At 46.2% G+C, this 18,770-nt stretch overlaps 1 protein-coding gene across 1 annotated transcript in view; it reads right to left on the bottom strand.

The window, feature by feature from the left end:
- The window catches only part of ADARB2 (adenosine deaminase RNA specific B2 (inactive)), a 463,608-nt gene that overhangs the window by 70,465 nt on the left and 374,373 nt on the right, over positions 1–18,770 (bottom strand). Inside the window, exon 6 of the mRNA XM_072153999.1 lies at positions 17,574–17,685. Coding sequence (XP_072010100.1) covers positions 17,574–17,685 — 112 coding nt within the window. The remainder of the gene's footprint in view (positions 1–17,573; positions 17,686–18,770) is intronic.

The raw sequence follows: 18,770 nt of genomic DNA on the forward strand, positions 1-18,770 counted from the left end.
TCAAGAAGGCGGAGCTCAATCATGCAGTCAGGCCTCAGGCCGCTCAACTTCTTTGCAATGTCCCTCACTGCTGCAGTCCCTCTTCAGGGTAAGAAGTTTGAGGGGGCGCTCAGTTGGCTAGCTAGACTTGCACTAGCACCTGCACCGCGCTCCTCACTGCTGACTTCACTCTCCCCTTTGGTAGAATACTTGGGCATAAGCGGTAAACCTGTGAAGATGGCCAACGGAAACCAGAGACACACAGGTCCGCAGGTCCCCCGCGCATGCGCAGGATGTTGACTGAAGGGGAGAGTTACATCTGCAGTGAGGGTTGTTCTGAGTGGCTGTGCTGAGGCGGAGGAAACTAACTTGCATGGTTGACTCTGGGTCCTCCTCTAGACCCCCTGTCCCGTTCCGTCACTAATCTGGATGGTTCGCCTACTTCAGGATAAGGTCCACATCGATTTGAGAAAATACTAAAATTTGCAAGAACTGTCTCTGAAGGCCTCATGCACACCAAAAGTGTGCAAAAACAGGCTGCGAGTCCATCCTGGTTGTGGCTGGGTAGAGAAGGGTGGGGGTCGTGAACACTGCTCATACCATCCCTTCTATGAAGAAAGCTTAATGGCCGACCTTCGAGGAGTAATGGTCATGGAAGTCAATGCTGGACACAAACTGCGGCCAGATCATGGCCTCAACATCGTTCATCTGCATGAGGTCTAAAGACTTGCTCATTGTTACTTAGGGTCTTCCATTATTATTCTATCAAAAATATTCAAATCAGCGCCTTATTGTCAACTAGTAATGATAGTCTTCTCCTAGAAAAAGATGCTGGGTCCTTTTGCTCCATGGGGGTGCATTAGTCAAGAATATGACCTTAAATACAGATTCAGCGATGGGTCCTCTCCTCCATATATGACTTTATACAGAATAACTAGGATTCCTTTAAAATATCTGGATGTACACAGGCCACAAGCTCAACATAAAAATGTTAATTCTGCAACTTTTTGACTTCTTAAAAAAAACATGTCAGTGTCAAATATGTCAAAATAGAAGTGTCAGAAGATTTGGATGTTTTCTCACCTATGACCAGATGATACACATTTCCCGCCAGCCCTCGTCAGTGTGAAATCAGCAGCTTGTGTGAACCATGTGGAGAAGGGGAAAATTCTCACCCAATCTGACACCTGTTCTCAGGCCGAGCCCGGGGAGGTGAAGACACGGCGTGAACATGCACACTACAGAGATGTTCCCTTTCAGTTTGCCCTTCTCAAAACTACATTTAACATTTACAAAATATCAGTTTTTTGGGTAATTTGATTAAAGTTCAACTGGTTCAACATAGAAGATACTGGACTTATTGAAGGATTGTCCACTCACAACAGGTTATTCCTTATCCCAGCAGTGGGATTCCATAAGAAAACGGATCCATTGTACCCCGAATAAAAAGAGCAGATGAGAATCGGTGGAGATATGGCACCTGGTAGAAAATGTTGTGAGAGGAGGCAATGGGAGAGCTAAGTAGCTTATTTACTAAGGGTTGCGGATAGCAGATTTTTGTCGGGTTGTACGCTGTTTTCGGGTTTTGCGCAAAGATTTAACAGGAGTTTGTGCTGGGATTGTGTCGCACATGATTGGATTGTGGCGAGGCTGCGCTGGCTTTCATGCAACAGAAATCGGACCGACGTGCCGTTGGACAATCCGACTGATTCGGACTGAGCGCAGGATTTAACTTTCAATTTGTGTCGTAAAACAATGCACTTACATGCACCAGGAAGAAGAAGGTGAACTCTGTCGGACCTGAGCAGGGAAGCGACACATGCAGGATATCGGGCACACGATCTTAGTGAATGATATTAATATTATAATATTTCTGATGGAAACTTTGCCCACTCTTCTTTGCAACATAGCTCTAGGTCAGTCTGATTGGAAAAGCAATTTTAAAGTTAAGCCACAGATTCTCAATTGGATTCAGGTCTGGTCCATTTTAACACATGTCGATGCTTTGATTTAAACAATTTCATTGTAGCTGTGGTTATTTTAGCCCCTGTGTTCTGTTGGAAGGTGATCCTAGTCTCCAGTCTTAAAGAAGACCTGTTGCCACATTTATACCTCTCACACCAATGAAACCTGCTGGTAATGGGTTAAAAATCTGCAACATCCCCCACCGGGGCCTAGCCCTTGAGGTGAGGCCTGGAGTCAGCCGGGGCCCGCTGTACCGGAGTGGCTGGCGGTTGCGGCCTAAGCACGCTATTGTCACGGTGCTTGGTACGGGGTAACCGGAGGGCTGTCCTACAGCCTGGCAGGTCTCCAGCAGGGTGGTGTTGGCAAGAAATGATGAGGGAGCAGCTGCTATAGCGGATCTCCCTGGGGCAACCCCTTAGTGTCCCGAGTGTGAGTCTCTGGGTGATGGACAGGGTGCCCGGTGATGCAGGCAGGGGTAGTAGCAGGGACCAGACGGAGGCAGAAGTTGAAGGAAACAACTTACAGTTCGTTTATTGCAACCGGCAGGAACTGCAGAAAACGTGCCTTTAACAGGTGGAGTACTGGAGAGGTATTTGGAGGGAGCCACAGGATGTAGATCACCAGCCTGGATGTAAGAGCAGGCTGGGAGGCAGCTGTGTCCTAGAGGATGCTTCAGCTCGGTCCTGGATCTCTTCAGGTATCACCCTTGAAGGTAGGATGATACCCCTTTCCTCGCTACACTAACTCTAGTCTTATTGCTCCACTTCAGGCAGGAGCTAGGCTCTTCCTGCACTGGTCTGGTATGCTAGAGACTCTAAGCTACTGCTCAGCGAACTACTCACTGCTTGTGTCCTGCAGACCCAGAGGGCCTGACTAGGACCGGTCTCTCTCCTGAGAGAGATTTCTCTCTCTAAGAACCCAGAACATTCCTGGCCAGGGGGTTTTATTACCTCCCTTTGGTCAGGTGGTGGCTGCTCCTCCAATTACCTCTCAGTGCACAAAGACAGGATGTAACACAGACATTGGTGGACATAATTACATCACAAATTAACATCTGCCTTGCCAGGCAGGATTAACCACTGCAATTTCCCTTGTGTGATGTGGTGACATGTTATGGGGCTTATTCGCAAGCACCCACTCGCCATTGCATCGGCGAGGGTGTTGCATACCCCGGGGGCAATTGAAAGAGCCGCCCTCGGCTTGACTACCGATGGTTTGGGCACAGAGGGGGCTAAGGGCACTTCGAGGAAGTGCAGGCTATGTGAGGTGTAGGGACAAACCGCCCATGGTCCTGGAGACAGGCACCTGGGTTGGTGTCGGACTAAGACAAAAATATGTGGCTGTATGACAGTTGGTCGCTGACGCCATTAAACCGAACTGTACAGTAGGAAAGGTGTGGTGTCATGTCCTGTAATCCACTCCCTGCACCAAGGCCTGTATATTTGTTTGATCAACGCTTCTTCCCTGGCGGCAATTATATGGTGTCTATCTGCATTGCATGAGCATATGCGACACGAGTACCTCCTGACTGACAACCTTACCCATGTATGAGTGGCATCCAGGTGCTAGCTGTGTAACACCCCCGGTCCCCTAAAGACCCGCAGTTTACGGACTACCCCCACGTGCAAACCTCAGTTTGAGGGATCAGGTAGCGGTCAGTGTTTTACATAAAAGACGGTCCGACACAGCCACACTACAACCTGAAAAGCCTATGAAAGGGTTAATGCAGACTACTGGCAGATATGACAGTGTGCAAACATTTGGCAAAATCACATTGGCTTAGCAGCCCAATGGGTACACATCTTATAACATAACGTTACAGATAGATAGGCTACTCAGGGTAGCAGAATAAATGTCTCTTTTCCTGAAAAGAAAAGGCATAAAGAAGTGCAAGCAGAATGTCCATACCTAGAAAGGAAGGCATTAAGTGCAAAATAATAGTCAATAGCCATAGCAACTTTTCCTGGAGATTGGCTAAAGTCTCTCAGAAGGTCTCTACTGACAAAGTCCATCTTCTGGGTACAGCCCTTGATGTGGGGAAAAGTGCAATGGAAAAAGCAAAGGGTCTCCTCCATGTGTAGAGGGACAGAGTCCTTCGAAGAAATCTCTGCTGTGGCAGAGGAAGGGTGCTATCATAGCACATGACAGTGTATAATCTCTTGACTGAGATAAATAAGGGTAAGAGTCTCAGGACAGTTTCTGGCTCTTTGGGGTAAGGACAGAAATAAATATTTACAATGGACAAAGTACCTGGAGAGGGCTACAGCCCTTCAGGGGTTAGTCAGTATCGCTGGGTTCAGCAAAGACAGGGTCCAGCTCCTGCAGGGAATCCTGTGCATCCTCAGCGGGAATAGGTGCCGGCTGGGGACACCCGGTGGCAGCAGTGGGTACTGCAGGTGCAGCAACATCCTCCGGACCTTCAGGGGGAGGAGCGCTGTCGCCCGGGGTGTCGGCTGTTCCAGCCGGGGGCTCAACTGAGCCAGGGACCACGGAGGGGTCCAAGAAGAAATAAACAGAGCCCAGCGGCCGAGCCGCGGCTCCTTCCAGCTCCGGTTCTTCCGGGGCCGGGTTGTCACCCCACTGGTAACCGGCAAGGGGAGATGCGGGCCTAGACGGAACCTCCGGACAAGGTTCGCTAGCCGGGATGTCTTCTCCCACCGAAGAGCCGCGGGACCTGGCAATGCTCCCGGCAGGGGAGCCGGTGGGGGTGGCGCCCTGTATCATGCCCGGCCCATGGATGGCAATGGGACCCGTACTCACAATTACTGTGGATGGGGCATTCACGTGGGTCACCGCCCGGGGACTCGCAGCCGAGGAAGAAGAGGTGTTCGGAGGTTCCGGCCACTCGTCGTCCTCATACCAGTCATCGTGCGGGAAGTAGCGGTCCTCATCGGAGTCGGGGATCCGGATCACGCCAGCCGCCCAGGGTCCTCGAGGTCCTTCCTGCAGGGAGAACTCGATGCACTCGCCTGGCTTGAGGTTGTGCTGGCTCTCCGGCAGATCAGGCCTCGTGACGGACCGGCGGGGTATAAATACTTCCCGTCCGGTGTAGTCCTGGGTGGCGAAGCCATAGCCCTTCCGCTTGTCAAAGAACCGGACCATGCCGGTGGTGCGGTTCTTCTCGACCCAAGCTCCAGCTGTAGATCGGCCGGCCATATACCGCTGGGCCTCCTTCTCTCGGCGTCGCTGGTCCGAGACAGCGTCTCGGAGCCGCCGGCGGGCGGCCTCACCTCGGCCTTGAGGCTGCGGAGGTTTCGGTGCTGGGGCTCGTGGCTCCGGTTCAGGCTCGGATCTCCTTGGGCGACAGGTAGGTGCCGGAACAGGAGCAGGAACCACCGGAGGATCAGGAACCACCACCGCGGGGCTAGCCGGCCGCGCAGCAGAAGTAGTAGGCCTCGGAGCAGGTGGAGCGGCAACACTAGGCCCAGGCGTTGGCTCGACAGGAGTCGGGGCCTCCCCACGTGGCGCCCCCACGTGAGCCCGCGGTACCGGGATGGTAGCCGGGATAGGGACGAGGAACCGCCCGGGTGGGATCTGGTACTGCGTCACCGTTTGGTAACATGTCCTGGTGACAAAGGCCCGAGTCAATCCTCGGTGCAGCCGATGTCCAGCGGAGGGTCTTCGGACGGGCTGCGCAGAGACCACCACCATAGTCTCTAGGACCTCATAAAACTCCGGACTCTCCACAGGAGGGAAAGGCGGAGGACCCCACATGGCGTTGTCCTCGCTGTCCAAAGTCCACTCAAGTTCTGGCGCTTCTCTGAGGCAGGGCAGGAAGTCCGCCTCTAGCCAGTGGGAGGAGTCCAAGTCCTTCCCGCCAAGAGCTGTGGCGGGCTCTAATTTTTCCTGCGCCACAGGAGGCGGGGTTCGCGCCCTTCGCGCGTGGGTGGAGCTTGATGCGTCATCTGGGTTTCCCGCCAGTGAAGGTTTTGGCGGGCTTGAATTATTTGCTGCGCCACAGTTTCTGAGGTAAAAATCTTCAGGCGCGGCAGCGCCGGATGTAGCAGAGCTGGTACAGTTCTTGCCAGGATTAACCTCTGGAGTGCGGGAGCGGCGCTCGACAGCACGTGGCAGCAGTATAACACAGTTCATTCCAGAAACACACAAGTCCTTGGGCCTAAACCCGGATGGCAGCAGGGTTAGGCAGCACAGTCTTTTTCCAGTAAAGGAAAGTCTTTAATGCCGTAATAAGGCACAGAAGTAAAATCCTGTTCGTGACGCCACTTGCAACATCCCCCACCGGGGCCTAGCCTTAAAGGGGAGGCCTGGAGACAGCCGGGGCCTGCTGTACCGGAGTGGCTGGCGGTTGCGGCCTAAGCACGCTATTGTCACGGTGCTTGGTACGGGGGACCGGAGGGCTGTCCTACAGCCTGGCAGGTCTCCAGCAGGGTGGTGTTGGCAAGAAATGATGAGGGAGCGGCTGCTATAGCGGATCTCCCTGGGGCAACCCCTTAATGTCCCGAGTGTGAGTCTCTGGGTGATGGACAGGGTGCCCGGTGATGCAGGCAGGGGTAGTAGCAGGGACCAGACGGAGGCAGAAGTTGAAGGAAACAACTTACAGTTCGTTTATTGCAACCGGCAGGAACTGCAGAAAACGTGCCTTTAACAGGTGGAGTACTGGAGAGGTATTTGGAGGGAGCCACAGGATGTAGATCACCAGCCTGGATGTAAGAGCAGGCTGGGAGGCAGCTGTGTCCTAGAGGATGCTTCAGCTCGGTCCTGGATCTCTTCAGGTATCACCCTTGAAGGTAGGATGATACCCCTTTCCTCGCTACACTAACTCTAGTCTTATTGCTCCACTTCAGGCAGGGGCTAGGCTCTTCCTGCACTGGTCTGGTATGCTAGAGACTCTAAGCTACTGCTCAGCGAACTACTCACTGCTTGTGTCCTGCAGACCCAGAGGGCCTGACTAGGACCGGTCTCTCTCCTGAGAGAGATTTCTCTCTCTAAGAACCCAGAACATTCCTGGCCAGGGGGTTTTATTACCTCCCTTTGGTCAGGTGGTGGCTGCTCCTCCAATTACCTCTCAGTGCACAAAGACAGGATGTAACACAGACATTGGTGGACATAATTACATCACAAATTAACATCTGCCTTGCCAGGCAGGATTAACCACTGCAATTTCCCTTGTGTGATGTGGTGACATGTTATGGGGCTTATTCGCAAGCACCCACTCGCCATTGCATCGGCGAGGGTGTTGCAAATCCTACTCATATTATCTGCCACTGAGGCACTTTACAATTTTTCTAAAATGCAAATAAGTAGACATGAGTCTCCCTCTGAAGAGAAGAGTCATGTTTTCTCCAGGCTGCCAGTGAACCCCGTCTCCTTCTTTTGACCGACAGCTCAGTGTCGCTTCAAATCTCGACCTGAGCAGACAGGAAGTCCTCTCGCTGTCCACTTCCTGTCATTACCACAATGCTGTCCCTCTCACTGCATGGTGTATTTAAATGTGAGCACTATGTGGGAAACTGCAAATCTTCTTAGCATTCCATGCACCTGCAGCAGGGCCAACATGAACAATGGGAGAAATGGTGGGAGGAGGCAGATTGAAGCTGGGATGTCTGTAATGCACTTTTCAACAAAGGCGCAGTGGGTGAGGGGAGGCTGAGTAAAGATTATTGTGTCAGATTCCCAAACTACCATAACAGATTTTACTCCAGTATTGAGCCACCTTCTTCCACCTGAGATGTCGATCTCTGTGACTCTTGGCTGATTACCCTTGTATTGTCCATCAGTTTAGGTGGACGGCCATTTCTTACTAGGTTAGAATTAGTGCCATACTCGTTATGGATGATGGATTGGACAGTGCTCTCTCCAACAGGTTTTGTCACAACTTTACTTCTAAGCTATCCAATGGGTTCCATGATTTTCAAAATGCTGTTTGTTCACTAATGTTCTCTGACAAACCTCTGAGGCCTTCACAAAACAGGTGTAGTTACACTAAAGAGACTAAACCACATAAGATGAACTATATTTAGTAATTAAGGTGACTTCTAAAGGCAATTGGACACATTGGGCAGCAAAATTCATACAGTTTGAGGCCTATACTATACAACTATACAAAAACATACACACTGGAGATCTACAAAAACATATAAACTACATCAATAAAAATACATCTATAAACTAGAGCAACACAGAAAAGGGGATCTAGAAATATATGATACATAACAAGTTTAGGACATAACATGTAAAATACCATAACTGTTTTATATTCAGAAAGAGACAGCAATCAAATACTGGGGCACATTTACTAAGGGTCCGAATCGCGTTTTTTCCGCCGGGTTTTCCTAATTTTACAGTTTTGAGCGAAATTGCCCCAGGTTTTTGGATCGGATTGTGTCAGCACCGGGTTTCACGCGACGAAAAACGGGGGACGTGGACGTCGGAAAACCAGAAGGATTTGGAAAAATTGTGCTATTAAAAAAAAAAAAGTGTCACTTGACACACACTTACATGCACCAGGAATAGGATGGTGAACGCCAGCGGACCTCGGCGCAGCAGCGACACCTGGTGGACATCGGGCGCACAACCTTAGTGAATCGTCGGAAGACCCGAATCTTCGCCGGAGAACGCCCTGCTGGATTTTGACAGGACCGGATAAGTAAATGAGCCCCATTGTCCGTAAAATCGTGTCCTTGACAGTGACGCCACTGTGGTTAAACTCAGGGGACGTATTCTCCTCGATTGAAGAATCCTATCAGCCACGTATGTCCCCGCCATCATCCTACATACACTGTACTAGACTACTAGCCATGTGCTTGTCATAGCAAAGTGATTGTCAGCTCCACAAAGAAACCAGCAAAATAATCGAATGCAAAGCAGAGAAAAATATCTGCTCGGATGTCTCCCCCACCCGGCAATGATTACAGCGGACGTTTCAATGCCGCACTTTGTAAAGGAGGGAAGGTGATAAAGACTAGATGGACGCATTTATACTGTCAAGATCGATCAACTGCAGATAGGAAAATAGTGTTTAAATGTCTGCCTCGTCTTGTTCTCGATGATAATGCGAGGCTTCTACAGGAGAGGGATTTTGGCAATGCGATGTGTGCAGTAAGTGGCCTGCTGGCATCCGCTATTGTTTCTTGTAATTCTGCAGCCCAGTAAATGCATTCTTAATAAGAGGCTAATTGTGATGAGCTGTAATGCACTGAAAGCCTATTAATATTTCCAACAAAGGAGAGACAATTAGTGGTAAATAAGTAAAAGGAAAGTAATAAGTAGTTTCAGGCACTTGAATAAATTGGGATGGATTTTGGAGTGAAGTATACACAGTGGAATAATACTGATGTCTGTTTCCTAAAGAATACATCATACAGACATGTCTCTCCTAAAGATGATATAGGTGTCACATCTATGTCACCTGGTACAATGGATCGGGATATAGTCCGTGTAGCTGTTCAGATTCATAGGCACCCACTATGTTTTAGAAATGTAGGCCACAGTATAAAACCTCATTTACATGTCTATGTGCTCGCCCTGACCAGTGCTATTGAAAACCAAGAGACCTCCCGTGCTAGGTCATGCTGTGGTGAGACACCACGTGCTCACCGCACCATGACCGAGTGCCATAGACTTCAATTGTAGCCGTGATCTGGACAGAATTTGTGTAAATGTGGGCTAAAGTTTATTAATAACAATTTAATTATTAACCCCCTTCCAGCCCTAGACAGTTTGGCACTATGACACAAATCCCTTCATTACCAGAGACCACTAAGAATGTGACTCTTAGCCCCTTTACTACTTTAGGCCACAAGGGACATTATCAATAACCTATTGAATGCCATAAACCTCATGACTAAAAACCTTTTCACTGCCCTAGACCACAAGGGTGAACAACCAATAACCCCTACCATAAACCACAATAAACATTATTAAAAGCCCCTTCACTGTCTAGACCACAATGTAACATTGCTCCAAACCACAATGGATATTACTAATAACCATTTCACTCTCCTGGATATCACTAATAAGTAGCTACATTCCCACAGTGTTTTTCTCATCCATTGTAAGGATATGCTGGACAGATTCCCAGCGCCTTCTTATAATGGAGGGCTAGGACGTTTCCCTCTGATAGTGATTACCGATGTCCATATAAGGACACTTACATCACTGGGGACCTTCCTGAGCAGACTTTCAGCAGAGGCCGGGTATAGATGCAATACTTTGCATCCACCCCTGCCCATTACCCTGCACTGAGGATATATGTGTCTCGGCAGAAGGGAGCAAGATGGAAAGACATAGCATGCCCACTGTGTGCAACGTATACTGTGCAGATGGAGGTAAAAAAGATGCCTCTGTCTGCCAGTATATGTTTATCGATGTATACACTGGGAGTTTTCCTGGCATCTACACTGAGCTTATCAAAAGCGAGGTCTGAAAGTAGCCTGAATATTACAATTTAAATCTTCGCTACTCTAGACCACAAAGTACAATGCCAATATCCCCTTCACGGTCTTAAACCACAGTGGGTATAATCAGTACCCTAGACCACATGGGATATTAACAAAATAACCCTTTTACTACCCTGTTGTGTTATGACCATCAAGTTGCTTATTATGTTTAAATATATAAAAATGTAATTTGCAGGTTTGCAGGCTTCTGGCAGAAAGGGGGCCCAAGGCATGATGATGCACAGGGGCCCACTGGTGTCCACAAAGATCTTATCCAGTTACAGGATGAGCTGTGTCTTGGACATTATAATTACACTGTAACAGTGTATGTTCACTCAGTTATTTTAGTAGCCTTGGTCAGGGTCTGCTCCAGGTTTCAGTAGGCCTCTGGGCGACAGAGCCTCAGTAGGCCCCTTTGCAGTAAAATCATGTGGCAGCATTAAAAATTCAGAAACTAAAACAGTTTCCTATTCCCTAAAATATTCCCTAGTTTATCGTCCCAAACCGCCCCTCATGGTTATTTTATATAAATCCCCCCTTACACTCTATGGATATATTACAGCCTTATGCGCCACCCCCCCCCCCCCCCCAGTAGCTCTGGGCCCCAGCACATGCCCAGTGCTGGCCACAGTGCACCAGAAACTAGAGACATGACACTAAGGGTGCGGAGGGTGAATAGGAACCCAAGCCTATGGCCTTAGAGGGTCCATAAGGTTTTTCAGCCCCATTCAGTAAAATCAGTACTATGGTACAAATTTGGCATTGGGGCCTGGCAGATACAAGTTACACTGCTGTTAGACCCTATAACCTATGATACCTTCCAGTGTTGGGTCAAGGTGTCAGGACCCTTTAAAAAAAATAGCAATGACAATACCTCATCTGTCAATTCTGGTAGCTGTATTATAATTTTATGAAATGTAAAAATATATTCCAAGCAAGTATTGAAAGATTACAGTGTTGATTTACAACCTCCATTTGCAATTCTCCCCAGTATAACAAAGCTCACACGATGCGGAGACATCAGGACACCAGATTTAGCCAACCTGGCCTCTTATTACCAAGATTGAGCAGGTTTGGTTTTCGGCACCTCCTGCAGCTCAGGAGATAGATGCATTATAAATAGAGATGAGCGAACATGCTCGTCCGAGCTTGATGCTCGGTCGAGCATTAGGGTACTCGAGACGGCTCGTTGCTCGGACGAGTATTTCCCCTGCTCGAGATCGAGCATTTAATTAAAAAAAACACAGTGAAGAACAATGAAGAATAGAATAAAAACAGTGAACACAGGATCATTTAAGATAAAAACACAGTGCAGAACACAGTGCAGAATAGATTACAGATGTTCGGCACATCTGCTTACTTGTCGGGAGATACGCGCGGAACGCCGCGAACAAAATAGCATGTGAAGAACAATATATATGTGTGAAGAACACATTGCAGATGTATTTAAACATCTGCAATGTGTTCTTCACACACATATATATTGTTCTTCACATGCTATTTTGTTCGCGCCGTTCCGCGCGTATCTCCCGACAAGTAAGCAGATGTGCCGAACATCTGTAATCTATTCTGCACTGTGTTCTGCACTGTGTTTTTATCTTAAATGATCCTGTGTTCACTGTGTTCACTGTGTTCACTGTTTTTATTCTATTCTTCACTGTTCTTTACATCTGCTAACTTGTCGGGAGATAATATACGCGCGGAACAGTGAAGAATAGATCGCAGATGTTTGCAAATTATCAGAAGACATTATTTTTCAATTAAATAACACATTTTATTCCTGAACCATGGTCCCTTTGAAAAATGCTCGGGTCTCCCATTGACTTCAATGGGGCTCGTTACTCGAAACGAGCACTCGAGCATCTGGAAATGTTCGGCTCGAGTAACGAGCACCCGAGCATTTTAGTGCTCGCTCATCTCTAATTATAAACCTTCCACATGCCGAGATAATGTGCGATTTACAATCCTGTAGCCTACAAGTGCTCGGTGCACATGTTGTGGCCGCTGTTGAAAGTTCACATTTAAGTGCCATCCCTCCTCTTCCAGGGGCTCCTAGTGAGCAATTTCCTCTGCCCTCACAAGGCTAAGAGCAACGACTTGTCTAATTTCCTAGTGACGCGCAGTTCTATTTTTGAAACATACATGTACAAAGCAATTCACTTTTTTTGATGCCTCTTACTGGAGGATGTGAGATCTCTTGTTGGGTTACAGAATCCAGGAACCGGCGGGTTTATTCACATCTGAGGTGGTGGTCTAATTTACAAATTGCTATCATTTACATATTTAAATAATTGTAGGAATCTTAACATTTTAACAGGTTTTTTTTTTACTACTGGTGCTATTTTTCCCCTATACCAGAAGCAGTGCCCCAGCTTTCCATTGGTCGTGTCTAACCCTGAATAGCCCTTTAATGACAGTTAGATATCATATTGAGTCTTTGTATTGTAGGGTAATCCCAGGTCTTAGACACTAATTGCCTCCATTGAGGGTAAGTGACCAATTTTATTTTGGCCAACAGATTGTCAGGGGTCCGACATCTAACACCCCTACAATTTGTGATTTCTGCTGTTCTATCTTAGATAAGGATATGACAGAAGGAAAAAGTTGAGACTAATATATAGGTTTCATTTTTTTTTGGAGCAGGATTTCTGACTGAGTAAGAAACTCCTATGACAGAGAATGGGAGTCCTCATGACCCCACCAACACACAGTGATTGACAGTGACGGTCCTGATTAGCCCGCCCACACACAGCGATTTACAGTGAGAGTCCTTATGACCCCGCCAACACAAAGTGATTGACCGTGTGAGTCCTGATTACCCCACCCACACACAGTGATTGACAGTGAGAGTCATGATTACCCCTCCTACACACAGTGATTGACAGTGAGAGCCCTGATTACCCCTCCCACACACAGTGATTTACAGTGAGAGTCCTTATGACTCCGCCCACACACAGTGATTAACAGTGTGAACCCTGATTACCCCTCCCACACACAGCGTTGACAGTGACAGTCCTAATCACCCCTCCCACACACCGTGATTGACAATGACAGTCCTAATTACCCCTCCCACACACAGTGTTGACAGTGACAGTCCTAATCACCCCTCCCACACACAGTGATTGACAATGACAGTCCTAATTACCCCTCCCACACACAGTGATTGACAGTGAGAGTCCTGATTATCCCGCCCACACACAGTGATTGACAGTGATAGTCCTGATTACTCTTCCCACACACAGTGTTGACAGTGACAGTCCTAATCACCCCTCCCACACACAGTGATTGAAAATGACAGTCCTAATTACCCCTCCCACACACAGTGATTGACAGTGAGAGTCCTGATTACCCCTCCCACACACAGTGATTGACAGTGAGAGTCCTGATTACCCCGCCCCCACACACAGTGATTGACAGTGATAGTCCTGATTACTCTTCCCACACACAGTGTTGACAGTGACAATCCTAATCACCCCTCCCACACACAGTGATTGAAAATGACAGTCCTAATTACCCCTCCCACACACAGTGATTGACAGTGAGAGTCCTGATTATCCCGCCCACACACAGTGATTGACAGTGATAGTCCTGATTACTCTTCCCACACACAATGATTGTCAGTGAAAGTCCTGATTACCCCGCCCATACCCAGTGATTGGCAGTGAGAATCCTGATTACTCCACCCACACATAGTGATTGACAGTGAGAGTCCTGGTGACCCCGCCCATGCAGTGAGAGTTCTAATTATTTCACACACAGTGATTGACAGATCTCCCGGTATGAATGTGTGTATAAAGCTAACAATCACTGTGTGAAAGTGTGTTCATTCACCTATTGACTCTCGTATGCGATCACTTCGTTCCTTGCTACATTTTTTTCCCCTTCCTTCTATGTCTACATCCCTCCTTCCTTCATGTATTGGGCCATCTGAATCATTTGAATATTCTTCTTGATTCTTTATTGTATTAGTCTTTCACTGTCGATATGTGTATTATTATTTTGTCCTATTGTTGTGTATCAATATATACCCCTAACATAAAACCCCTTGTCATTATACTGATCCAACTCAATGAAGGTCGAGGTTTGACCGACACATATCTACTATTGTTCTGGACTCTAATTTAAGTATTGACTTTATAATAAGAACATAAATTTGAGCCCTGAGGTTTACACCACTTTGTGAGCTGGAAAAACCACCACAGAAGTGAGTGTGTGGTATCATTAATGTTATGTATTTTTCCAAAAAGAAATCTGAGCCCTTTTTCTTTTCCCAGAAATTCCTTTAAACAAGTGATTCCAAATACACTGTGTACGTCTTCCCTTTGTGTACTGAGCGCAGTGACTGTACGGAGCTGAGATTCCCTCACACCGGACATTCATTACACTTCTCTTCCAATCATATTACAAACCTCATAAATCCAGGCAGCATCTTATAAATCACCAATCATCCCCATAATCAATATTCATTACTTTTACTTTACCCACCAAACATTTATGACAATACACTGTATCACCGACACGACTAGCTGTACTGAGGAGTATTTTATGGTTGTTAAAGGGAGAAACATTGTAAATCAACATTAAGTGGAAATGGATGGCATTTATTACTTTCCCCTGCCCTGAAAAATTCAATTCTGATATTGTCAGGGTATTCTGATGGCAGCGGTAAATCATACTTAGAAATTGAAGCCAAATAAAATAAAAAGGAACGTGCATCCATTTCTTTCTGAAAAATATAAAAGACTACTATCTATCTATCTATCTATCTATCATCTCCTATCTATCTATCTATCTATCTATCTATCTATCTATCTATCTATCTATCTATCTCATATCTATCTATCTATCTATCTATCTATCTATCTATCTATCTATCTATCTATCTATCATCTCCTATCTATCTATCTATCTATCTATCTATCTATCTATCTATCTATCTATCTATCTATCCGTCCGTCTGTCTACCTATCCATCCATCTGTCTATCTACCGTATATACTCAAGTAAAAGCCAAACTGAATATAAGCCGAGGTACCTATTTTAACACTGGGAAAACCTATTGGGGGTCATTTACTAAGGGCCCGATTCGCGGTTTCCCGACGTGTCACCCGAATATTTCCGATTTGCGCCAATTGTACCTGAATTGCCCCGGGATTTTGGCGCACGCGATCGGATTGTGGCGCTTCGGCGCTGGCATGCACGCGACGGAAACGTGACGGCATGGCCGAACGAAAACCCGATGGATTCGGAAAAACCGCCGCATTTAAGGAAAAAAAATGTGTTGCGAAAATTACACTTACCTTCACCAGGTATAGGCCGGTGAATTTCAGGGCATTCCAGCGCGCCTCCGGGGAACTTCAGCGCAGCAGCGCCACCTGGTGGACGGCGGAGGAATTACCTTAGTGAATGCCGGCCGGACCCGGATCCACCGCAGAGAACGCGCCGCTGGATCGCGAACGGACCGGGTAAGTAAATCTGCCCCATTGACTTGAGTATAAGCTGGTGGGAAATGCATAGGTCACAGCCTTCCCAGTAAATAGCCAGCAAGCACATGCCCCCCAGTATATAGCCAACAGCCCCCCTTATATAGGCAGTCCCTCACCCCCCCCCCGGTCTATAGCCATCAGCCCTCTAGTATATAGCTCCTGCCCCTTAATATATAGCCAGTAGCCCATGACCAGCCTAAAAAACCCCCCAAAAAACTCTGTACTCAACTTTCTGACGCCCCCTACTGGTCTTCTTCTGTCTTCAGCTCTGGCTCCGTCTTCAGCTCCACGTGCGGGCCCGTCGCACATACCATGACGTCAGCTGCTTGCTGACATCATATAGTGTACAGATGACGGCACACCCACTATGATGTTGGTAAACGGCTGACGTCATGGTGTGTGCCACGCAGCGCGGGGACCTGAAGATGGAGCTGGAGCTGAAGACAGAAGAGGACCTGCAGGGGCATCAGAAAGGTGAGTACAGAGTTTTTCATTTCATAGACTCAAGTATAAGCTGAGTTAGGGATTTTCATACTTGAGTATATATGGTATCTATCCGTCTATCTTTCTTATCATATATATGTCTATGTGTAAACATGACCTTCACTTAAAGGGAGATTTATCTTAAATCTTTAAAGTTTTTGATTAAGTGAATTTTTAGGCGCATTGGGTTATTTGATCAATTTTTTTGCTACCTTTTCTAGCAGTGCATAGGGGCTTGCTGTGTACCAGTCAACTTGGCAAAACAAAGAGTCAATTGGTTCTTCTAAAAAATCTATAAATATTTGTCGAATTTTACTTTAAAAGTAGATTAAATCCAGTGCGACTCCAAATGAAGCATGTTGTTATAATTCAACCCACTACATATAACCTAAGATGAAATGCATTTAACAAACAGCTGAGACTACAAAGACAAAGTAGGAACAAAAAAAGACACACAAGGCGCAAAAACAATAGAAGCTACAATGATAATCCAAATTTCTCCACCTTCTTTCTACTCTACTTATGTCCTTAGTGATTGAAACAGGGCAGGGATCAATAACTCACTGCTAAAATTGCTGTGTTGGCACTTTACGATAAATAAATGGATTTTGGTTGTAGTTTGGGCACTCGGTCTCTAAAAGGTTTGTCATCACTGCCATAGGCCATATATAGTCTAATAAAGTCTAGTAAATGAGTTTACTAGTTAAAGGTTATAGCAATTGATATTTTTCCATTGCTTTTTTTGCTTAAAGGGAATCTATCACCGGGAAAAAAATGTAAACCAAGCACACTGACATACTGGTGTGTGACCCCTGTGGCAGGGTCTACTCTTCTTTTAGCCTCTTAAGTCCTTGTTTTTTCATATAGGTTTTAAAATTATGCAAATCAGTCTGAGTATAATAAGCTAAAAGAAGAACAGATCCTGCCAGAGGGGGCACACAGCAGTATGTCAGTGTGCTTGGTTTACAATCCTTCATCCTGTTGATAGATATCCTTTAATAAATACAAAAATTATGAAATAGTTTCATTTAAACATTCCTGTTTTTGTTGCAGTAGAGTCTGTGCCACCACTTCACATAGCGGGCTATCCTGCTGCTACTAACTACTATTTACTTTACACTGCTTCTGGGATCCATCTCATCAGAGCGTAGCAGCATAAAGAGAACAGATGCCTCATGTGCTCTCTGGGTACATCAACACTTCTCTACTTTAGTATATTCCCTGATTCACAGCAGTAAAGATCTTCTTTGAAAGAACCTTACCTCTGGTCATGACGATGGCTGCTAGGGCTTTGTGCCGTGTACACACTGAGAAGTCTTCCGTGAGCTCCTGGAATTTTTGTATTACCAGCTGATATATGGAGTCTGCAAATTCCTGGAATGCAAAGAAATAGGAGTGTGAATTACATCTTACATAACTCTGAAATGACTGTTAACAGAGATCAACTATGTATTTATTTTCCAACTTTTCTGAAGGATTGGTATCCATAATCCATAGACAAAAGTAACTGCAATAAGTAGAGAAGGTTCCATAAATTATTTGACCCTTAAAGGAAATCTACCATTTGGTTTCATGCATTATGAACAAAACATACCTTGAGAACACTGTAGCTACACGGATGCAGAAACATATCTTGTTTAATCCCTGTGCTGAGTGGTTTTGGTGAAAAAACAATTATAAAATGATGATAATGAAGCTCTGTCGCTCCTGTGGCTGGCTCGGCTCTTCTCCTCTCACATTAAATATGCACTGCTTCTGAGAATGATGTAATCACTGTGTTGTGCCTGAAAGGCAGAAGTAATCAATCGCTGCACCATCCCCCAGTTGCTGTCTATGAGTCATCAAGCTCAGGTTGATTAGTCCTATCTGGATAGTTCAGGAAGCTCCGTGCAATATGTTTATGAATGGCAGGCTGAATGCAATCCAGCTTTCCCAAGGTCCTGAATGTTATAACTGTTTTCTCAGCAAAACCATTTAATTCAGATATGATCCTGCATCAGTGTAGCTACAGCATTCTCAAGGTATGTTTGGTTCATAATGCATCAAATCAAATGGTAGTTTTCCTTTAACATTCATCATGCAGGACCAAACATTTGGCTATGGGACCCTCAAATATTGCGCCAGGGGCCTAAAGCTTTATGTGAAGCCATTGTATTCTTGTGAATTACTCTATGTTCCATGTTCTTGCTTTATAAATTCATTTTCACACCAAACATCAATGTTGGAATTACTAATACATCCAACCCCATTAAAATTAACCACTTTTATTCATCATGAGCTTCAATTTGCAGAGATCACACGGCATCCAGACAAAAGAAATAACGAAGCCGGCGCAGCGAGCAGAAAAGGTCAGCAGGGGAGATAAATAAATAAGCCGCAGAAGAAATTCTCCTCCAGGTCTTTATTATTTCAACATTGTTTTATCTAAATGTTTTACAGAGGGAACAGAAAGAAACGAT

Source organism: Engystomops pustulosus, chromosome 5 (assembly GCF_040894005.1).
Source record: "Engystomops pustulosus chromosome 5, aEngPut4.maternal, whole genome shotgun sequence".
Classification (NCBI taxonomy): Eukaryota; Metazoa; Chordata; class Amphibia; order Anura; family Leptodactylidae; genus Engystomops; species Engystomops pustulosus.